General features: G+C 36.3%; 1 protein-coding gene across 4 annotated transcripts in view; it reads left to right on the top strand.

The window, feature by feature from the left end:
* LOC150096480 (uncharacterized) overlaps nucleotides 1–25090 on the top strand; it is a 245833-nt gene that overhangs the window by 91008 nt on the left and 129735 nt on the right. For all 4 annotated transcript variants that reach the window (XM_090407867.1, XM_090407869.1, XM_090407868.1 and 1 more), the window contains exon 3: nucleotides 15017–15202. In XM_090407867.1, coding sequence (XP_090263993.1) covers nucleotides 15017–15202 — 186 coding nt within the window. The remainder of the gene's footprint in view (nucleotides 1–15016; nucleotides 15203–25090) is intronic.

Raw genomic sequence — 25090 nt, forward strand, 5'->3', positions numbered from 1 at the left:
AATTTTCCGAATTTTTCCATAACAGCTGTACCGTCACTTGTAATTGCAACCGCATCACTTTCAAGTTTTAACTGAAAGTTTTGTAATCTTTCCTGAAGCAAGGATAAACTTTTTCTGCAGGACAGTTCCCATGTATTCTTATTAAACCAAGGTTCATAGAGGTCTCATTGAAGTATACGTGAATCTGCAATTCTTGCAACTGGTCCACTCATCTATTTAAACACTCCGTTTTTTATTATCACATTTGAATACTTCCAATTTCTGGATGTACAGTTGTTTCACTGTACTATAACAATTATGTATTAGTGTCATAACTGAAGATGGACTTCTTGGCAACTGCATTCCTTTGCTTGTGAAACTTTCCCTAATAAACTCACTTTTTGTGATGGTGTTGAGTGATATCCCATCCAAGGCTGCTAATTTGCTTATGGTTTCTTCTAAATCCAGTCCCTTGACTGTAAAGTTGTCATTTGTCTCTTAGAAGATGAAGGCATTGGCTCATCATTATTCAATTCAGACTGTTTTTTCCTTTTCATTCCATGAATGTATACTAGGTGTCTATGTAGACCACTGGTTGATGATGCTTTACATTGCAAAGTTTTGGAGCATATCTCGCAACGAGCTTATTCGTTATCTTTATCTTTTCTAAAATATTCCCAACATTCTCTATACTCGTTACTCATTGTGACGGCAATCTATAAAAAATATTAAAATAGGAACGTGCAAGGAATGTGAGTGTGCTCACACGTTAGAAATGCTCTCTCTCTTATCGTTTCTCCACAGGAGTAAGAAATAGCAAAAGGCTACCTGTATCCAGTGTTCTAGCTTAAGAAAGTTTCGCATTTGAAGAGAACAGTGGCGATTTATTGCTAACCGGAATGAATTGATAAGCACAACAAAAGTCCAACTCGAGTATTAATATATATATATATATATTTTTTTTTTAAAAATACTAATGCTTGAGTTGGAATATGAAATATTTATTTAAAATATTACTGTTAGAACATTTTAAATAAATTTTATTTGTGAACCAGTTCATTTTATTTCAGACAATCTATAAAAAAATATTAAAATATGTGTTTATTAAAAATTTTCCCGACCAAATTTTCTCAGGATTCTGGAACGGAAAACGAAAAAAAAATCCTGAGAATGGACTGGAGGGAATTCCTGCCCAGAAACCCTACTAGTAATTAATGTATCTCTCAGATATACTGAGATCTATGTTGCAAAATTACTGCTGCGAGCTCCAAAGCAGTTTACAATAATTTCTCTGAGGGTGCACTAAAAATTCACCATGGGTGTCATGCCACCCGTGGGCACTGCATTGCCGACCTCTGGGTTAGAGCATTTAGAAATGGATGCTAGAATCAGGACTGTAGTAAAAGAACTCAGGGGAAGAGTTTGTGAAAATGAAAAGTGAAATGAAGCATCTGGAAGATGAGATTAAACACCAAAAGAATTAATAATGGAACAGTAATAACTTTATAAATTATTAAGACCACAGTAATAACTTTAATTAAATAAAGGTACAAATATTTCGTATTGAAAGTAACAGTACATCCTCAGCGTAGAACAAACAGTTCAAGGAATGGAATAACTGTAATTAAATAAAGGTATAAATATTCCATTCCTTGAACTGTTTGTTCTACACTGAGGATGTACTGTTACTTTCAGTACAAAATATTTGTACCTTTATTTAATTAAAGTTATTACTGTGGTCTATACGTGTTCCATTATTAATTTATTATGCCACAGGTACCTTAAAGATTAAACACCAAAAGAGATTGGATGATGGAAACGAGAAGAAGAAAGTTAGTATTATGAAGAAAGAATGAAAGGATAATCATATATCATTGTATGAGGGACTAGATCATCAGAGGTAAGATGACTAATAAAGTGCACAAAACATGCTTTCCTGGTGGAACAATGAAACAAATAACTGATGCTTTGCCAAGAAGGAAAGAGCAGGCATCAAAATTATTGGTAGTTGTGGGCACAAATGACTTGGTGAAAAAATTACTTGAGGGAAGCTCTTGTGGGAGATAAAGGATAATAGTGCTACTGGAAAAGTCATTAGTGTGTTGCCCAGATATGACAATGGTGAGTGAAGAACAGCAGAGATAATAGCAAGAAGGTTGAATTGTGTGAAGCAAAGGGGATTCCGATTTTGAATCTGTGGAGTAAATTTGAAGGAAAGTTGGAATGGTTTAAAGGTGATGGATTGCATTTGAATGGATTTGGTGTTGGGCATTAAGAAAGGCTTTGTTTGCTGAGAAGGCACAGAATCAAGAAGTTAATGGAGCTAAGGATCAGAGGATACTTGAGGCAGAACAGCATAGCTAAATGGGTTATATGACAGGAGGAAGATGGTATGAGGTTGAAGATGTGGTTATGGCAGCACAAGTGATGAAATGCATAATAGTGAAGATGAGATGGATGTGAATAGCAATCATAGTCAGGATCAGGAAAATGGGGGTAGTCAGACTGAAGAGAGAGGTGTGGTATAGTGGCTAGAGTAGAGAATGTTGGTGTTGGCAGAATGGTCTCAAAGATTGTTATGTTTGTATACAAGGAGTAAGGAGTACTGTAAGGAGTATTCAAAATAAGAGAGCTGAGTTTGTCTGAGCTTGTCTGAGAATAATGTGATGTCCAGAATAGAAATAGGATATAGAATTTTCCGGACAGATAGGAAGGTGAAAAGAGGAGCGGGAGTGCTGTTAATGATTGCGGATTGCTGTTAGTATCTACAAGGTGTAATGTTGATAGTACATGTGCACATTTTGAATCTGTGCGGTGTGAGGTTGAAATTATCAGGATGCTGTTATAGGCCAGGGAATGTAGAGAATACTGATTATGAAATGTTTAGGCAAGTTGGTTGGGCATGTAAAACGGTGATCCTAATGGAAGACTTTAATTACAAGAATATAGAATGGAAGGAAGAGTAATGTATGGGAATAAGGAGAGTGAGTTTGTTGAATTTCTGAGAGATAAATATCTTAAGCAGCATGTTACTGAAGCAACTAGAGGCTTTAGTATTTTGGATCTTGTGATAGCTTCACAAGACATAGTTGATAATGAGGTATTAACACTGCCACCAGTTGGTGAGAGTGATCATGAGGTACTAGTTTGGGAAGTGGTGAAACAAGAAAAAGTTAGAAGAAAAAGGATAAATGTGGAATTATAAGGTGGGTGATTATGGAAAGCTCTCCAGTCAACTAGCATCAATATGTTCAGTAGATGAGCTGTGCAGAAAAGATGTTGACAGTGTATGGAAATTCATAAGGCAGCATCGGACACAAGCAGTGTATAACTGCATACCAAGTGAGTAAACAGAGCGGGAATGAAATGGTTGAACAGTGAAATCAAGCAAACTGTGTTGGAAAAGCAAATGCTGTGGAGGATGTACAAGACAGTTGGTGGTGATCAGATCCATGACAAGTATAAATTGCAGGCTAGAAAAATGATGAGCATGGTAAAGAAAGAAAAGGTGCAGTACAAGAGGAGATTGGCTAGTCAGGACAAGGTTAATTCATGGGAATTCTTCTGCTATATGACAATCAAGAGGAAGAATAATAATGGCAGGGTGACACTGGTGGATACTCATGGCAGTAGAGTGAACACTGCAAAGGATATAGTGGAATTATTATTATTATTATTTAGGCTTCCATGGAGTCAAAAGACTCTTCGTGGAAGGTCCTTCCTAAGAACATAAAGTCTGTCAAGACTTATCAAGGGGGAGGTCCCCCCCCTAAGAAACACAAAGTCTATCATACCACTCCTTAAACTCATTGACTGTTCTCACTCTCACCACTCCATCAGGCAATGAATTCCACGGTTCAACCACCCTCCATGCAAAGAAACTGTTACGTCCCGCTTTGTGTCACTTTTACTTTTATTCTTATGTTATATTATTCTGTATGTATTATTTATCTCTCATGCATATCAGTTATTTCATTGCCAACAAATTTATATTTTGTTTAGAATGACCCCGCCAGCCGGCAACCAAATTCTGATACTCAAATAAATAACGCTAAGCAACAAAGGGATCACGTGATGTGCAGTCGTGGCTCCCCACTTTTCTTTCTTACGTAAATTGCTTTCCCCTTCACTCATACAGGTCCGAAAGTTTTATAAGTGGTAATTCAATCTCAGAAACAACAGACTCGTGAACTTTGACATAAAGAAATACATTTATTATAAACACTTGCATAGATACACTTTAGGTAATAATTTCAATGCTAGAGAGTCTGAACTCCCCCCTTCTTTAGGTTAAGATATCCAAAATTTCAATTCTTATGTTTAAATGAAACAATCCTATATCTCTGCTATATTATTATGTTCAAACTCGATTATTCCATATAGGTTTACTCAGTGCTCATTTTCTAAACACAATTATATACAAACTTTATACAAGCATGTCAGACGCATTTCGTCTTGTATTTTAACATGGAAAATATTCTGATTTGTGCTCAAGCTCTATCCCCCCACAACTTAATTAAAATTCAGGCTAATATCTACCATTATATCATATAACTTCTTCCTGGCAAACATTTCAGAGATTAGGTTCCTTTCTCAGCACAAGCTTAGAGTGGCACCAGCTTATTTGACACAGACAGATCAGTCCAAGCAGTCTTTTAGGCACTATGGGTAAGTTAATGTGTGGAGCTCCTTAAATCCTTGGTTCCTATTCCTTTTACGATTACAATTCTATAATGAGTATGAAAAATTGTACATTACCATCTTGTTCTTTTCAAGGGGTTTCCGTGACTTCCCTTTCTTGAAAGTCCTGCATATCGCCTTCACTTTCGATATGCAGGACTTCCGTATTTTCTCACCACGTGTTTCTGTGGCATTGGCGACTTACTTCCACTATCTTCAAAGGCTGCCCTTCGCTGACTTCATGTTGGCATAGCTTACCAACGGCTCTTTACTGGAGTTCTGACTTCTTTCCTTTGATGGCTTTGTTCGACTCGGTACAACAGCAACTGGGAGATTGTTGCTGGGCACCGGTGACAAGCTTCCGTAGCTATCCAGGATTGGACGGGAACACAGGAACAGAAAACGAGAGAGTTTGACTCTCGCGCCGTGCCTTATATTACAAATGTGAGCACCCTCTCTCGGTGACTACGTCATACTCTTAGCCACGGCCGATTGGTCACCCCAACTCCGAACTGTTTTGACATGGTTCTATTACATAGATCTCTTATGCACATTTAATAATGACAATTCTGGTCCTGACACACAATTTCCCTTTGCTTATTTTACACAGACATTATCAATTCTATATACAGATTTCCTAGGTTTACTTAATATTAACAATCTCAGTCGGTTTGATACACTTTTGAGTGAACATATGTACAACACTCTCTTAGCCCTGTCTCTGGAAGCATAAGCATGTCCTTATCCTTAGGTCTAATCGTCACTGTGTGTTGGGTCAGAAACAAGATTGCTTACAAATAGCGAGTCAGCTCATTTTCCGACACAACAAAACCACTCCTCACTATTGAATGAGCACGTCATCAGCGTATATCATACTGGTGTAAATGCTGGTATAAATGATGCCATGCAATAGATAAAAGGGACGCAAGTATTAGGAGAATTGGAAGTGAAATAATTTGGTGAGTGTTGATTGGGTTAATGTTAATAAGACTGTGGGAATGGATGACATATCACTACATATTCTTAAGGAATGTGCACAACAGTTAGCAGTTTCCTTGACCTGGTTATTTAATGAAAGTCTTGCAGTGGGTAAGGTTCCTAAGTGTAAAGAAGGCAAAATAGTACCACTCCACAAACATTGTTCTAGATCAGAAGCTTCCAGTTATAGACCAGTCTGTATGTGAGGCTCAGTGCTTCTCATGGCACGTTGTTGTTATTATTATTATTATTATTAACATCTTAGTCAGACATTCATCATGGGAGGCATACACTATCACACACAATGTTCATCTAATCATGTTTTAACTGATTCACTGTGTCTACGTTCACTGCACTCAGGCAATGCATTCCACTCACCAACCACTGTCAATGCAAAGAACCTTCTTCTCACTCCTCTTCTCACACCCTCCTTATACAATTTCCAATGATGGCCTCTTGTTCTACCTCCCTCTCCCATTCTATGAAAAATCTCCTCTATGTCAGCCTGAAAACAATCCCTAACTAGCTTATATGTCTCAGTCATATTTCTCCCACCTCCTGCTAATCACTAGGTTTTACAATGTGTCCTCATACTCCATATTCCAAAGACCACTGACCAATTTTGTGAATCTTCGCTGGATTCTTTCTAACATATCCTCATCACCATGAAAACCTGGTGAACAAATCTGTGCACAATAATCCATAATGCCTGATCAAGGCCTTATACAATGACATCATAACCTCTTTATTTCTACATATCAGAGTCCTCTGCATCATTGCCATTATCCAGTGTGATGTCTTCACAACTTTTGCAATGTGGCCCCTGAATTTCAGGTCCTTGTTCACCACCACCACTCCCAGATCTCTCACCTCCTCTCTTATCTCCTGTATACTTTGCATTCCATTGCTGCTTGCCAAATTTTAAAACCTTACACTTGGCAACATTGAACTGACAGTTCTGCTTACCTGCCCATTCATGCAGTCTATTCAAGTCCTTCTGTAAGACCATAACATCTGCTTGACTCTGCACTGCTCTTTCAGTTTTGCATAATCTGCAAATAGCTGCATGTCACTAGTTAAACTTATCCCAAAACTGACCCCTGCAGCACACCACTAGTGACCTTCCTCTTTCAGGATACTGCACCGCCATGTACAACTTATTGATACCTGTCTGACAGCCATTCACTGATCCAACTCAGAAGTCTTATCCAATTCTGTCTGTTTCAATTTATTTAGCAGCTTGTTGTATGGTAGTCTATGAAAAGCTTTTGCAAAATCCAAGTACACCACTGTATTTGCATCACCCATGTCCAAAGTATTTGTCACCTTGTTATAGTACATAAGTAAGTTAGTAAAACATGATCTCTCTTTAACAAACCCATGCTGATAACCACAGACAATACTGCTGTTATTAACCCATTTCTGTATCCTATTTCTCACCAATCTCTCCAGTACCCCTCACCACAACTCCAGATGTACAAATTGGCATATAATTTGTAGCCACAATCTTATCACCACCTTTATGCTGTGGAACAATTTTACCCTCTTTCCACACTCTCTTGGAACCTGTGCTGTTGTAAGACACTTATTAAACAGGCATGTGAATGCTAATGTTAATTTCCTGGAACAGTCCCTTAAGATGTGTGGTGATATGTCATCAAATCCTATGCCTTATTGACATCAAGGTTATTTATTTCCTCAAATACCTCCTGCTCACAATTAAGCCAATCTGTCCTTTGTCCTCTACACTTAAGTTTTTCATGATTCCACCCTGAATACCTCAACAGTGTCTTCTGCAGCAGTTACGATACTACCACTTTCATCCATTAAGATCATCTTATGATAATCATTCTTCTTTCTACTTGCCTCATATCTAAAAAAAAACTCTAGGGTTTTTCTTTGCCTAATTTGTCAATTTCTGCTCATACTCCACTTTTGTTTTTTTTTTACTAACTGAATCCTTGTTTGTTTTTTATATTCTTCATGTAACTGATTATTACCATTGTTTTCCTTGCACTGTGTCCAAAGTGTGTCCAGACAGTTCATTGCGGGAAAATTAATTGCACGATCGCGGATATATGTGAAAAAAAAAATTTCCCATATAAGAAATATTTAAAAAAAATCTTTCTTTTAAAAAATATTTTTTAAAAAAAATTTAAGAAATATTTTAAAGAATTAAGAAATATTTTTTAAAAAATTTAAGAAATACTTTATATATTATTTAATATTTTGATTATATTTAGCTTTTTGAAAATTTTTCATCGGTATAAAGTTACTCATTGCAGATATATGTGAAAAAAACAAAACAAAATATTTCCCATATAAGAAATATTTTTAAAAATTTAAGGCATATTTTTAAAAAATTAAGAAATAGCCGACCTGGTTGGCCGAGTGGATAGCATATCTGCTCTCCAGCCAAAAAGCTATGGGTTCGAATCCCACTGTGGACATGGATTTTTGTGATTATCTGTGGAAATACGAGTGGGGTTGGTGGTAGATGGAATTGGTGTAGTTGCGGTCATTTGATGATTGAATGGTGAAGACAGTTGTAGAGCAGGTGCCCTCCCTCAATGAGTACTTGGACTTCCTGGAGGTGTCAAATAATAATAATAATAATAATATTTCAATTATATTTAGCTTTCTGAAAATTTTTATTCCATATAAATTTATTCATATTCTTGCATAATACAGGCTCTGTAGATGGAATGTTAATTGTTACAGAACTGGGATAGGATGGTTAGGGAGAAAGAGCACCATATTTAAGAATATTTAGGGATAGTAGTTATATCCAACTAAAATTTATAGTTAACTTTTTACATTTTAACTTATTTTACATATTTCGATTAACCATTCTGTTAATAGTTAGTTAAAGAGAAATGGCACAATATTAAAGAATATTTATTCTTCTAAACGTTCACTATTTTTCTGTTCTGCACATTTAGACAACCATCCAGTTGTGATATATTTTTTTATCTGAACTAATTCAGACGGTGACTTGTTTCAGCCACTGAATACACATGTATTTTGAAAATGACTCCATTTTTCCAGCATAGTAAAGACATGCTGCTATCATTTACAGAGCTAGTTTAAGATCATAGATGTACTTTTGAATAATTATATTAAAGAAAAAGATAATAAAATTACGTAAATCCTATCATCATTATGTAAATCAGCATAAGCTAAATTACCATCTGCGGCTTCAATACTAGTCATTACCTTTTCCTCCAATGCTAGTATTTTATAACACTAAAAAATTTTAAATTTCATATTTAGTCTTCTTTACTGAAAAAAAAAAAAATCTCTCTCTCTCTCTCTCTCTCTCTCTATATATATATATATATATATATAGAGAGAGAGAGAGAGAGAGAGAGATTTTTTTTTTTTATATATATATATATATATATCTATATCTATATATATATATATATATATAGATAGATAGATATAGATGCATGCTCCCAAAGTAATATGTAATTAATTACTTCTCTTGTGAAACATTCAAAAACAAACTGTAATCAGAAATATCATGTTGTTAACAACCGATTAGATAGCAGATAGCGTACCCTTTCCCACCAATTAACAGTGGATTTGAAACTCACAATGGGCATGAATGTTTGTAATTGTTTTTAGGTGAGTGAGAGATGAATTTTGTCATACCACAGCACTGCTTATTGAAGGCCTGAAGCAGCTTGAGTGGTTTCCATGTTTGGTCATGGAATTTGAGCAGGTTTCCAAACTAGGTTAAAATGAATTAAAATTACAACAAACAGTAAATAAAATAACCAAAACTAAAAGAATATTCCCTAGCCAGCCCAATGTTGTACAGCTATAGTCATGTTGGTATAAAAAAAATTGGTAGAATAATCATGCAACATAGCTGCGCTTTGTTTTTCTTCCCAAAAGGTGATTCATCCTATCAAAGGTACAAAGCAACTGCTTCATATGATTTGAGTTTTTTCGATAATAAGAAAAGTGATTATTATGAATCAGAAATGTTGTGAGGTTTGGAATAATTAAGTGGAATTAATTCACAAAATCACTGCATCCACCTATAAAAGAATATTAATATTTTTTCAGAATTATTCAAAAGAATGGAGCTGGAAATTTCTGATTTAAACTAGTTACTGCTTGCAGCTCTTTAACGTGTGACGCCTAGGATCCTAACAATAGGATTATTATCCTAGTATGTAGGCATACTAGATAATAATCCTATTGTTATGGTTATTATCTAGTATGTCTAAGGATTACTGTCTAATAACCAGAAAGGATTATTAAAGATCTCAGATTTCTGACAACTATCAGCAGTTGTAATAATTGAGACTTGTTTTTAGGGAGTAAAAGAACACCGTAAACGATATTATACATGAAAAGATAACATGAAATCTATTAGTGAAAATTAAAATTATTTGAACTGTTTTTTATCTGCTAAAACACTATAAAATAAGTGTTGTGAAGGCATGAATCTCATGATAGTGCTCTGTTTTTATTTTATTCCTTCAAAATTGTACTATTAGCCACTTTGAAGGAGCAATTATTATTCTGATTGTTATTAAAACAACTTAAAAAATTTCTCTTCAAGAGGAACTGGAATCAGTTCTCGTGGTCCATCCTGTTCTAAAAGTACAAACAAGGCACTGGCAAATGAGTATGGGCAGCATAATCCTAACAGAGTAAATGCTGTTAGATCTACCTGTCCAGAGGCATTAAGTACCACTGGACTTACCCATCAACAGGCTAGTAACCTGACTTGGAGAAATTCAATATACTTTCAAGTCTCATCCAAAGAAAAGCTGAACAAATTATCAGAGAAAAGACCACAATTCATAAAAAGGTAAACAAAATTAGAAAAAGGAACACATGATGAAGATTGTAACATGGAATGTGAGAAGCATCGCATATAAAGAAGTGGAATTCGATAAACAACTAAACCAAGCTAACATAGATATGTCTAGTAACAGAAACAAAGAAAAAGCAAAAAGGTACAAAAGAAACAACTATATACAAATCTACAGTGTGGTAAAAAAAGAAGAAAGAGCAAAAGCAGGTACAATGATCTTGGTACATAAATCTTATATAAAAAAAAAACAATATTGTATATTATAACTATTTGAATGAAAGACTAATAGAAATTCAACTCAAGATATTAAAAGGCCACATAACAATAATTGGTGCATATGCACCCGAAGAGGGAAAAGAAGACATTAATATATTTTATAAAGAATTACAGAATCCATAAATAAAACAAACAAAACTGACTATTTACTACTAGCAGGAGATTTAAATGCCAGAATAGGAAACAAACATAGGTAAATTTGGTGAAGATACATCATCATCATCATCAAATTCCTGCCATGTACCCTCAAGGGGGTGTACAGGATATGACAGTACTACATGAAAAATTTACATCATTACTAACTTCCTATCTACAATTTTCCTCCAAATCAGTCTGTTACTTGTCAAGACTCCAACATTATCAGATCTTATATTTCTATCGTCTAAGGCACTTTGTACCGTATCAATTCACCTATATCTTGGTCTTCCTCTGGGTCGTTTTCCTGCCAACCTGGCAGAGAACACTTGTTTTGCTAATCTTTCCTCTCCCATTCTGTTTAAGTGACCATACCACCTGAGATTAGCTCTGCTAACGCATTCCTGGATGCTGACAATGTCAAGTTCTTTCCTAATATCCTCATTTTTAATATGATATTGCCATCGATGCCATCTGTTCATGCCTCTAATCTTTCTCAGGACTCTCATATCTGCGGTCTCTAGTCTTTGGTCAAGTGTTTTACTTCTGACCCAGCTCTCAGATCCATAAATTAAAACTGGTATGAACACTGTCTTGTATACAGCTAATTTAGTGTTCTGACTAATTTTTTTCTTATTCCATATGAATTTATTAAATTGACTTCCCACCATACCAGTTTTGCTGATTCTGTTGTCTATTTCTATATTTAATTTACCATCTTCAGTAAAAATTGTGCCTAAGTAACTGAAATGTTTTACTTGTTCCACAGGTTCTCCATTCACAACACAGTCGACATTTTCAATGATTCTGCCTATTTTCATTGTCTTTGTCTTTTTATTGTTGACCTTCATACCATATCTATTACAACAGCTATTCAATTTAGTCAGAGAATCTTGCAGGCAGAAAATTATAGAGTGCTCAGTATCTTAGGAGTAGTAGTAGGGATATTAATGAAATTGTTGGTCATATGCAAAATTCAGAAATAGATGGATGGAATATGAAAGTATGAGGAATAGCATGGTATTGTGAAAGATAAGCCATGCTTGTAATATATTCATTTTTTATGTTGGTTGGGTAGGGAATGGTTATACTATGATACGAGGTGGGGTGATGGTCTGGAAAGTTCCGATAAACACCTAGAACAAAAATGATATTAAAGCAACTGATATAACTACAAGAAAGAACATACTGGTAGCTGAGTTGTGAAGATAACTTATGTTCTTATATCCTCATATGTTTTTCTTGTGGTTATATCAGTTGTTTTCAATATCATTTTTGTTCTAGGTGTTTATCAGTAGTGAACAATTTTAAGGCGTGATATGCACTGTGTGTGTTGTGTGTGATAGTGATATCCCATGATAAGTCCTCCATGGAGATCTGATGCTAATAATAATGCAGTAATATAATGATCACTTAGGTCAGGGGTCTTCAACCTTTCAGACAGTGCGGGCCACATTAAACATTTCAATGAAGCATGCAGGCTACTAAGCTATACTGCAGTATTTAGAATTGTAAGATGCTTTCCAGATTCACAAGGAACGCTGTGTATTTGATACTTTACATAAAATCCTATAAAAATAAACAAACTCGACTTTAAGAGTGTAGGTAGGAGTTGGGTTCATGATAAGTAAATACAATCAATACTTGGAAAAAAGATAATTTAATGAAGAAAACATTCATTTTTTACAATGTCAATGGGAAACTTGGCAATGTTTTTCCTTAACCAGCTTATCGATGTTGGCATCAATGTTGGAAGTCACTATGCGCAGAGTATTCTTGAGATGTTGGTCTGTAATCTGAGTTCTTGTCTTGGACTTCACATGCTTCATTCTGGAGAAGAACTGCTCACATAAGTTTGTGCTTATCTTCAAATCATGCTGGCAAAGATTAGGGAATGCATCCTCAGAAATGTAGTCTTTGTAAATTGTAAGCAAAGGCAAATTGAATAATTTTTCTCTCAACGAAGAGTTGTTTTGGAGTTCAAGCAGCTCCATTTGTACCGAGCCTGGCATTTCGGCAGCATTGACACTGAATGACATTGAAAATAAATCTAAAGAAGACTATTACAAAAATCACTAAACCTCTCTCCGAACTCACTTCACAGCGCGGCTAATTTTGTAGCGTATTCATCAAGAGACGTTGAATTCATCAAGAACAGTTGGGCTCAGCGAGACGCTGAAAATGAGTTAAGTCTTTTTTTGCGAGTTGTGCCTCCCAAAGTTTGAGGCTTGGCCACAAAAGCTTTGATGTGATCAAACAGAGTGTGCACAGTTGATCTTTGGATTGTCGCTGTGTATTTAGGTCATTCATATGCAATGAGATGTCGGTCACAAAGGCAAAGTCTGTCATCCACTTCAGATCGTTGAATTCGCAATCGGCTTCCCCTTGGTTTGCATGAACTGCTGTATTTCGCTCCATAAGTCAAAGACTCTTTTAAGAACCTTCCCTCTGCTCAACCAATGCACATCACTATAATAGACCACTTTGCCATGATCCGCTTTGCACTCTTGGGTCAGAAACTCTTGGAATTGATGACGATTCAATCCTCTTGCCCTAATAATGTCGACGACACTCACAGCAACTGTCATGACATTCTCAAATCTAATATTTTCACGCACAAATTCTCCTGTGGATTAAACAGTGGTAATGGACAAAATCTTTTCCTTCTAGTTCCAGTTCTTTTCATAGCAGCGCAACAAACTCTTCGTTCTTTCCCACCATAGCAGGGGCACCATTAGTTATCACACCCTCGAAGTTGGTTAAACTGATGTCGAAACGCTGGAGCAGTTTCTTGGTAGCTTCAAGAATATCAGTGCCTTTCGTCATTCCTTTCATAGGTACGTGCTCTAGCAGTTCTTCTGTCACAGTGAATTGTTGATCAATGCCACGGACAAAGATAGCCAGTTGTGCTGTATCCTTCACATCTGTGCTCTCATCTAAAGCAAGTGAATATGACGTAAATTCGGACGATCCGTTTTTTAAAGTTCCTTCAATGTCATTGACAAGTTCTTCGACACGTTGTGCTACAGTCACCCACACAAACTCGGTTTTTTAAACGCTTCCTTATTATTTGGGCACAGAATTTCGCCAGCAATGATGAGACACTCTTTCACAAACTCGCCATCCAATAAGGCTTTTGATTTTTTAGCAATTTTTTTCAGCTGTTACATAACTTACTTTGACGCAGGCTTCTCTCTCTTCCCTCTGCCTTTTAAATGTACCCTGCTGGCATTTTAAATCAGTTTGGAGACGGTTCACTTTGTCCACACGAAGCTGCCCTTGAAGGTGATTGAAATTGGACGCATGCTTTGTCTCATAGTGTCGATTTATATTGTATTCTTTTGATACTGACACTGACTCACGACAAATTAAGCACACTGGCTTATCGTTGATCGGCACAAAAAAGTACAAATTTGTCCACTTTTCATTAAAAACCCGACAAGAATCACTTGATTTACGCTTTTTACTTATAGATGCCATAGTGATGGAAGGTGAACTCAAAAAATGATCCAAAATGGCTGTGTAACGGTTATTATCCACTGAATATGTCTCACACTAATGAAAAAAGTCTGGCAATATAAAACTACAATAGGCTATGGCTGACACAACGAACCTGCATGCGCTTATACACGAATATCACATTGCTGACAACTGACTGACTGACTGTGGATGAGCTCCTCTTGTATTTATATGAAAATAACAAAGTATCGAGAACCTTCAATATGTATCTGGAAGGCACTAGACAGCGCACTTGAATGAACTACTGCTTCAGCCATCTACCTGCGATGGTAGTACTAGTACTTAAGTACCGCTTGGCGCTGGTAGATGGCTGAAGAAACATGTCTATTTAATATTTATTTTTATAGGATTTTATGTAAAGTATCAAATGCACAGCATCTCTTGTGAATCTTGAAAGCATCTTACAATTCTAAATACTGCAGTATAGTTTAGGGGGTTTCATTGAAATTATTTTTTATTTAATCACATTTTAATGTTAAGTAGTTATTTTTCAAAATGGCCAGCGGGCGACGGCAAAGAGCTCTGTGGGCTATGCGTTGAAGACCCTTGACTTAAGTGATCTCATGTATGATGACTAAAATAACAAACACTTTTTATATTTCTGATATTTAGATATGTAATATCCATCTTACTACAAATATCTGTGATCGGTATCAGTGTAGTTTACCTTCTGCTGTCAGCTCAGATGATGGAGTCTCTGCTAGTTAATCAAGTGAACATATCATATATCTACTGGATTTTGATATTAGGTAGTTGCCTTTGTCCTCTTACATTTTTTGGAACTCCAAAAGATTTTTGGTAAGTTGTTAATTGCTTTATTTGATCAATGTATTTCATATTGTATGATAGTTCCAAACTTGGATGGCCTCAAATACAGCACTTTTTAACTTAAAGCAGTTTCAATACATATACATAAGTCATGAATCTACTTCCCATATTAGTACAGAGTAGGTGGGATAAGGGCAGATAGCTGAGAAACCCTACTCTAGAAACTGAATATTGTATTTTTTTTCATTTCAGGGCCTAAATAGACAAGTGGATGATGATGTACATCATCCACTTCCACATAAATATGTAGGCAGATATTCATACTAGAGTGGAATTCAAACTGCCAACCTGGTTGGTCAAGTTGTTAGCGTATCTGCTCTCCAGCCAAAAGGCTGTGGGTTCGATTCCAACTGTGAGTATGGATGTTTGTGATTGCCTTTCACTTTCATAAATTCATTCATACAACTATATATATATACACTCTCCCAAGATGGAGTGGGTGACCATGGGAGAAGTAGACCATCTAATTAATCAGTGAACTCTGCACCAAGTGGAATATAATGCTAGGAAGAAGTGGGATTCAAACTCTAGCATCTTGGTTTCAAAGTGAAGACCGTTGGCCACAATGGAGGTCAACTGTTAACAGTAACAATGTCTCGACCAGTACAGACCATCTAAATAAAACTTATAATCAGATATATTCCTTGAAATTCATGACTTAACCATAGTAAATTATAACAAACAAGAAATTACGTTTTTGTTTTACTTCTTTACTCAAGTAAACAAAGTTTGCAAGTAAAGTACATCTTCAGAAGCCACTTATATAGAGATTGTTGACCTCTCACCAGTTGCCTCAGTATCCCATAATGCACAGCACACATCTAGTTTCAGATTTATATTATTATTGTTATTATATGTTGCTATACATTATTATTATTATATGTATATACATCTCTGCAAGGAGATGTGCTTTGCATTATGGAGATACTAAAAGGAGTGATGCTTGGTCCACCTTTACCATGAGTTGCCTCGGTCCTGAAGATACTTCAGGTGCAAACTTTGTTTGCTTACACTTGGATAGAGGATTAAACTAAATTTATTATGGTCTAATGAAGTGGAAAAAACTTCCAACATCTTTCTCTAAATCCAGTGTAATTTTAATAATAAGGTGAGATACCTTTTGGCAACTTGTATAGTTAAATTTGACTTCTCCATTACTTCCACCTTAGTATCACCACTTCTGGGTCTGGCTCCCACTGACCAGCCCTCAATAAAGGTCGAAACTGGTCTGGGTAGTGGCCCTTCCCTTAATGCATAGCATTATACATCTCTGCAAGGAGGTGTGCTTTGCATTATGGAAGATACTAAGACAAGGAGTGATGAGTGCTTGGTCCACCTTTACCACTAGTTGCCTCAGTCCTGAAGATACTTTAGTCTCAAACTTTGTTTGCTTACACTTGGATAAAGGATTAAACTAAATTTATTATAGTCTAACCAAGTGGAAAAAAACTTCCGACTCTTAAGCCAAGATCTATAGAAAATCACTGACCACCCTTATTACTATTACAAGAATCATTAAGCCAAGATTTAATTTTCTATAACTCTAGTTCTAAGTTAGATCATTTCATCTGATCTAGTTAATCCTATATCTACATATGCTCTTTTAACTGGTTTGCCTCTTTTTTGCAATGGAAAAACCCTTGTTACCTCCATATGACATTAGCTAACTCACCAGTGGAAAAGTCCTGATAAAGGTAGTTCACTTCCTAGACAGGATCCAAACCCAGGTCTCTCCATCCAAAGGGCTTTGTCTATATTGACTGAGCTATGAAGGCTTAAGTTGTATATCAGAGGTATTCAGCAAGACACAGCATACTAAATTTGTCTTTTGCTATTTTAAAAGTACTCAGATCATCCAGTTAATGAGGAAAATAGCAAGAGACAGCCACATAGTGTTATTTCTGTGCTTCTTTCTCTTTGTATTCTCTTTTAAATACCTCTATATGTTGAATGATTTACTCAGTTTCAACCAAATTTGGTGTATAGTTGTTTCAGCATATTTTACAAAATTGAATATTTTATGCAATTGGACTGAAAGGAAGGCTAAGGTGTCAGAGATGTCGTTTTTAAAAATATGTCATATATACATGTGTGTGTGTTATGGTTAAAGTGATAAATCCGGTTATTATTAATAATTAACGGTTAAAGTGAATAATTTACGAGAATTAATCACTTTAACCGGTTAAAGTGAATAATTCCTAGAGGAGTCTGGTAAATGTAATAAAAACATGTTTATAGGTTTTATATATAGGTTTTCATTCTCAATAGATATTATAACAGCTTAGGTTAGGTCAGTTTATAATGAAAAAAAGTAAGGAAAGTACTTCTTTTGCACTCAGTGAAATCAGAAATCATTATAAACTAACCTAACCTAACCTTTATCAGTTGGAAATCATTATAACCTCACTTAAACTAACCTAACCTTTATTGGTTAGGTTAGTACTTAAACTAACCTAACCTTTATTGGTTAGGTTAGTTTATAATGAAAAAAGTAAGGAAAGTACTTCTTTTGCACTCAATGAAATCAGAAATCATTATAATCTAAACTAACCTGTATGTCACATGTCGAACCAGAGTGTAGTCATAGTTTGTCATGGGCAGATTAATGGGGATGAAAGATAAACACTGTTGTGGGCCAAGCTTAATGATTGCGAGCAGATAAATGGAGATAACAAATAAAAGTTGTTGTGGGCAGATGAATGGGTTTATTAGATAAACGTCGTTACTGTACCTCTTTCCTCATCAATGGAGAAAAACACTGATCAGTTCCCCTCCGATTTATCTATTATACCCATTCATCTACCCACAACAACTTTTATTTGTTATCCCAATTTATCCGCCCGCAATCATTAAGTTCGGCCCACAACAACAACGTTTATCTTTCATCCCCATTAATCTGCCCACAACAAACTACGACTACACTCTGGTTCGACATGCGACATCCAGGTTAGGTTAGTTTATAATGATTTCTGATTTCATTGAGTGCAAAAGAAGTACTTTCCTTACTTTTTTAATTATAAACTAACCTAACCTAAGCTGTTATAATTTCTATTGAGAATGAAAACCTATGTATAAAACCTATAAACATGTTTTATTCCATTTACCAGATTCCTCTAGGAATTATTCACTTTAACCAGTTAAAGTGATTAATTCTAGTAAATTGTTCATTTTAACCGGTAATTATTAATAATAACCGGATTTATCATTTTAACTGTAACACATATATACAGTAAAACCCCTTTTTTACACTTTTCAGGGGACTGATGGAAAAAAGTGTAAATAGCAGGAAATGTAAAAAAACATTTAAATAAGGCTAAAAGATGACTTACTGCTAGTATGTGAGTCTACATACCAGATTACAAAATTTAATAACTGAAAATAAATGAATTTACAGTTACTTACATTTATCTATTTAAAATAATCGTTATTTGTTGATTTTTTTTTTTTTTTTTTTTAACATCATGCCAGATTGCTTTGTATTGAGTTCAGTGCTTGACCTGTTTTTTTAATATTGTGTTCAAAGTGGACACAGAGAGCCCTTTTGCTAAATGCACACATGTTCCGGAATGCCAATCTACACATCACAGAATTGCCATCTTTTCTTCTACCGAAATACATTTTCTGTCTTTTTTCTCCATGTTACTAACATGGATAATCCACCACCGCAACTTGAAAGCAACTTTCACACGCTAAATTACAGTAGCAGAAATTCTGCAATAGCAAATCGTACTGTGATTGAAAAATCACGATATTGCTCATCACTACATTACTGCAGCAAGCGTGCAGGTCACTGTGATTGCGGAAACAAAACTACAGCCGAAAGTAAGTAATGCCATCTGGGAACAGAAATGCTCAGATTTCCGCAGCAATCGATTTGATAATCAGTATTGCCACCCAAGAAAAAAATGCAAATCATGGGAAATAATGTCGACATCAAGTTGTTAATGGCAGGGAATCAATACATCGTAAGAATAGGCCTTAAGATGGGACCAACGGAAAATGACGTAAATTGCGGGAACGTAAAAACAGGGTTTTACTGTATATATATATAAAGTGAGCCAAGTATTGAGAAAACAGTACAATTTAGTATGCTGCTGTTGAATGAAATTATGATTGACTATTGTTATCACCACCAGGTGTCCATGAAGTTGACAAACTCATCATGCAAGGTTCTATCCAATACATTATACAAAAACTACATTTTAAACTTATTTTACTTTTTTCAAGTATTATTCATTCAGGAAATGCAGTCTACTCACTAATCACTTTCCACACAAAAATCCCACTCCTCACATTCTTGTTATTTGTTTTCCAAGATTCTCTTGTTTTGTTTGTTTCAATTATTATTTTAATTTCTCATATAAATTTTGCTCAGAATGCCATAATAGCTCCAACAGTAGTATCATTAATAATAATAAAAAAAAGCTCCGAAACGCAGCTGCTAACCTTTGAATTTTTTATATATGAGATGTTTTTTGTGAGATTGTATTAACAAGAATTAGTACTTGTCATACAAAGCTATTAACAAATTGAAAACTGCAATTTATCTTCACATTATCTTTGAATTTATCTTTACATGCCACATGAGAGTTGAGAATCTGATTGTATTATCAGTAGAAGTGGTTGTGAATTGAACATATAATTTCCTCCCAGTTAGTGTGAGGCACCATGAAGTGATCACCTGGGTTGTAGCTAGTCATATGAGAACTTCTCTGAAGAAGGATTATATGCAACTACAAGACTGGTGATTATGAAAAACTTAGGAGACAACTGGAAACTAGAGCATAGAAAGAGGAGTTGAGTGGAAAGGAGACAGAGGCTGCTTGGGCATTGATCAAGAGCTTTTTAACAGTAGCAATGTCTGAGTGTATTTCAAAAGGTGAAAAGGATAAATAATGTAAGAGTAAAATGGATGAATGAAGAGATTAAGCATGACATCTGGAAGGACACTGTAGGAGCAACACAAGATGAATGTTGGTAATACTCAGTTACACAAAGGGTACAAAGAACAGACCAAGAAAATGACTCAGTTGGTAAAGTTTGGTGGTATAAAGTTCGGCTCATGCTGCACTTTTGCAGCATGATCTGAAATTGGTGAATAAATTACAAGAAAATTCTTAGTGAGATATTTTAATATGTGATAAGTAGAAGAAAGAATAACCATGGGAAGATGATATTAGTTGATGATAATGATAGATTGGTAACTGATGCAGAGGATATAGTTGAAGTATTTAGTGAACAGTTTATCAGTGTATTTCATTTTGTGAACGTGACATCATGAGAAGCTGGAGTGTAGAGTGATTGAGGTGGAGGTGGAGGAGGAAGAGGGATTGATGGTAATGAATAGGACATATATGAAGAATTAAATAAATTTCATGTTAATAAGTATCAGTAAGACTTGATATTATATCAATGCATGTCTTGAAGAAATGCTTGCCCTCTTGCCCTGTTTAGCATGTCTTGCAACAGGGCAAGTCCCAAAGGAGTGGAAAGTGGGAAAAATTGTTCTGCCTCACAAAGTGGAGGGGGGGGGTTAAGACAAACTATAAATTATAGGCCAATCTGTGAGTCTGGAGTGGTTAAGGAAGGTTTTAGAGAAGTTAGTATGGACTAAAATAATTGGGTTGATAATAGCAGTATTCTCTATGATGGTCAGCATGGGTTTGTTAGGGAAATTTATGCTTTAGCAGTTTTCTTATGTATTACATAAAGCTGATTAATTAACAGGATAAGGGAGATACATATACAGTGATAAGTTAGTATATATACTACAATTATAAGCTGATAGCTAATTGAAACAGATGGAATTGAATATCTGATTGAGTGTTATACGGTGATTCAATCGTAAAATGTGTGATCGATGAGAGTTTGACAAATTCGTGCTTCCCTGGTGTGAAGATTAATGACGTAAGTGAGGCTATTAGAGCACAGAAGTGTGGGGTGAAAGAAATGATTGTAGTGGCCAGAATGAATGAATAATTTAAAAGGAGAAAAGTATGGTATGAGAGAGGACTTGAAGGAATTGTTGGAAGTGGCAAAAGAAAAGAGTGAGAATGTTAAGATAGTGAGTCTATTGACATAGTATGACAGAGTAGAGTTGAGAAGGAGGGCCATAATAGTGAATGACCCTATGCGTAGGTTATGTAGCAGGAGTGGTGTGGAGTTTGTGGAGTGAGTTTGACAGGCGAAAGGACTTATACAAGAAGGATGGTTTTCATCTGAATGGATTTGGTGTTCGGAGACTGTAAAAATTGTTGCTGAATGAAATGAAAGTGGATGTGCGGAATCAGGAAAACCAGAGCTTTTAGGGGAGGGTGGAGAAGCTGTTGAGTGGATATTGAAAACATCAGTGAGGCAGTTGAGTGTAAGAATGTGTATAATATGCCTAAGTTAGTTCTAAGGGTAACAAATCAGAATGGGATAGTTAGTATAAGGTGTCAAAATAGGGGCGGGACTAAGGGACATTTGCACTTTATCTACATTAATGCCAGGAGTATTAAGAACAAGCAGGAGGAATTTTTGGCCTTGGTTGGCTCATCCTGGCCAAAAGTTATTAGTGAGACATGGCTAACAGAAGATGATATAGTTAGTGGGATAGAATGTGAAGAGTATAGTGTGTTTAGGAAAGATAGAGAGAAAAGAAAGGGGAAGGAGGAGTGTTATTGATGATAGCCAATTAACTGCAGCCAAAGAGAATTGAAGTTCAACTGCAGGATAATGAAGACAGCACGTTTGAGGTTATCTGGCATGAGATTGAAGTCAGCGGAACAAAATATACAGTTAGGTGCTGCTGTAGACCAGGGTATGGAATAGATGATGGAGATAGTATGCATCAGCAAATAGACTCAATGAGTGGTGAACTGAGAGGAAGCAAATGGATTTTATGCAGTTACTAAAGGATGATTACCTGAGACAGCATGTAATGGAATATACTAGGGGTTTGAGAGCTCGATCTAGTAATTGCATCTGAGAATTTGACTATAACGAATATGACTACGGTGCCACCAATTGATGAGAGTGATCATATGGTCTTGACCTGGGAAGTAGCTAAATGTGTGGAATTTTCAGTTAAGACAGGGTATATGTGGAATTGCAGAGCTGGTAAGTATGATGAGCTTAGCAGATTGCTTGGATCAGTGCCATGGCATGTAAAACTGGAAGGGCTGGATGTTGATAGTGCATAGGTAGTGGTAAAGGAGTGTTTGAGAGAGGTAATGGCTGACTGCATACCTAGAGTCAGGAGAGTAAATCAAGTGGGAATTAAGTTGATGAATGACACCATTAAGCTGGAGCTGCAAAAAAAGAAACAATTGTGAAGGAAATGTAAGGAGAAAATTGACCAGCAGGCAATTGAACAGTACAAGGCACAGGCCAGGTATAACTTCCTTTCATAAAAGCAAAAGCAGATTATGAAAGGAAGTTAACAATGCAGGCTAAAGAGAATCCCAAGCAATTATTTCGGTATGCTGCAAGCAAAAGAAAAAATGTATAAGGCAGAATGATTTTAAGGAATACTGATGGTATGGAGGTAACTAAATCAGTCGAAATAGTAGAATTACTAAGTGAACACTTCGCAAAAGTATATCATCCAAGCAGTGATATTGTAGGAATGAGGGAACCAATGGCTTATATGGGAACTGAGGTGAATAGCATATTACAGAACCTTAATGTGAATACATCTATGGGATTGGTTGGTATACCAGCTCGAGTCTTATGTGAAGCGGCAAAGGAATTGTCAGTGCCCTTGACCATATTGTTTAATTTAAGTCTCAGTCTGGGTTGGTTCCAAGATGGTGGAAAGAGGATGAAAATAGTTCCATTGCATAAAGGAGATTCCAAGACTGCCGTTACCGACTGATCACCATATCAGGAGTTGTCAGAGTATTGGAGAAGTTGGTCAAGAGCAAAATACAGGAATGGATAGATGGAAATGGGATACTGTATGGGGGACAGCATAGTTTTGTGAAGGGTAGACCATGCCTCAGTAACTTGTTCACATTTTATAATACAGTGATGGCTGAATTGGATAAAGATAAAGGGTTTACAGTGATACTGCTGGACTTTGCAAAGGCCTTTGACAGGATACCACATTGAATTCTAATCAGTAAACTGCAGCACATGGGGATGGATATAGGGTTGGTGAGATAGATAGAAAGGTGATTGATGGAGAGATACCAGAGAGTAGTTTATTCCCGAGTACAGTCCAAAAGAAGGCCTGTGACTAGTGGTGTGCTGCAGGGGTCTGTTCTTGGACCACTGCTATTTAATTTGTTCATCGATGATATAGGAAAGGATCCATTCACTTATTTTCTGATGATGCCAAGCTGGGTAGTGAGTACACATGATGTCAAAATTTTGCAGGATGATTTGGATCAATTGGCAGACTAGGCTAAGAAGAATGGATGTCAGTTTATTATGGCAAAGCGTAGGGTTATGCATTTGGGGTGAAAAGATTATCAGCAGTATACCACATTGGTGGAACTGTACTCTAAGAAATTGACGAAGCCAGAGACTTGAGTATTGATGGATAGGGAGTTGATGAAGTTTAGGGGGCAGATAGCAAAAGTGGCTAAACCAGCTCATCAGATCACTTGGTTACTGAAGAATACATTGACAAGCAGAGACAATCAGGTTATTGTTCCTCTTTATCAAGCCTTGATAAGACCCCATCTTGACTGCTGTGTGCAGATCTGGGTGCCAGGGTTTCTTGGTGATGGGGAGGAGGTTGAAAGGATCCAGAGGTGAGGGACCAAGATGGTAGCTGGTGTATGGAATGAACCTTACGAGAACAGGTTGAAGATTTGTGGGTTATAGAAATTGGTTGAAAAGCAGAATAGGGGTGATATTATTGAGACATTCAAATTACTGAGGGGTGTTTTACAAGATTAATTCAGAGGAAATTTTTCCGAACAGGTCTAGTGGTGGGAGAACTAGGGGGCATCCATGGAAACTGAGCAAGAGTGTTCAAGAGTGTTACTTGGAGAGTGGTGAATGAGTGGAATAAGCTGCCAGAATCTGTTGTGGGGCTATGACTGTGAATAAGTTCAAAGCAAAGTATGATATTTACAGTGCAAATGCTGAATAGTTCTTGACATGATGTTTAGGACCTCTCTTGATGAGTCTAAGGACTCCTTGGAGTTGCCTGTAATAATAATCATAATAATAGGTATCAGCAGGTTATATGTGAAGGAGTGGTATCCCAAAAGAGGAAGGTCACTAATGACATGCCCACATAGATCTGTTTTGGGGCCATTATTGTTTAACTTGCATGGTTAACGATATTGGATTGAATTAACTAGATGAGGTATGCAGCTGTTTGTTGATGATGTAAAGTTTGGAAGACCTGTAAAAAGCAGAGCAGTTGTTGTGGCCTTGTAACAGGATCTCAATAGACTGTGTGAGTGGAGCTATCAGTTTGATATAAAGTTAAAAAAAAAAATCAGCTGACGCCTTTTATTCCCATATAGGGAGTAGATGAGGCCGTTTTAGCTATATCTAACTTTTGGAGCTTGAGTGGGCAGTTCAATCTCCACTGGCAGCCAATCAGAGATAGCTGGCCAAAGGCCGTCACTAAATTAATCGTCATGCAGTGATGAGATTGCTAACAAGTGCCTCCATCTCGTTCATCCCTGACACAATATTTTTAATGTTTAAAATTAGTGTGCATTTGACAGTCGATTTTCATGAGTTTGTGCTACGAAAAACCCAAGTTTCCAGGAGAAAAAACCTGCTTGTCTGTGCCAGAGATCAACTATCTCAGGAACTAGTCGAAAAAAGGCTTAGAAAAATACACAAAAGTTGAGTTCTGCTACACCGATTGTTGATGGAAGAAATGCTCCCCTCTGCCTCCTAAAAGGA

This window comes from Typopeltis vanoorti, chromosome 18, assembly GCF_054136105.1.
Source record: "Typopeltis vanoorti isolate ZY-2024b chromosome 18, IOZ_Tvanoo_1.0, whole genome shotgun sequence".
NCBI lineage: Eukaryota > Metazoa > Arthropoda > Arachnida > Uropygi > Thelyphonidae > Typopeltis > Typopeltis vanoorti.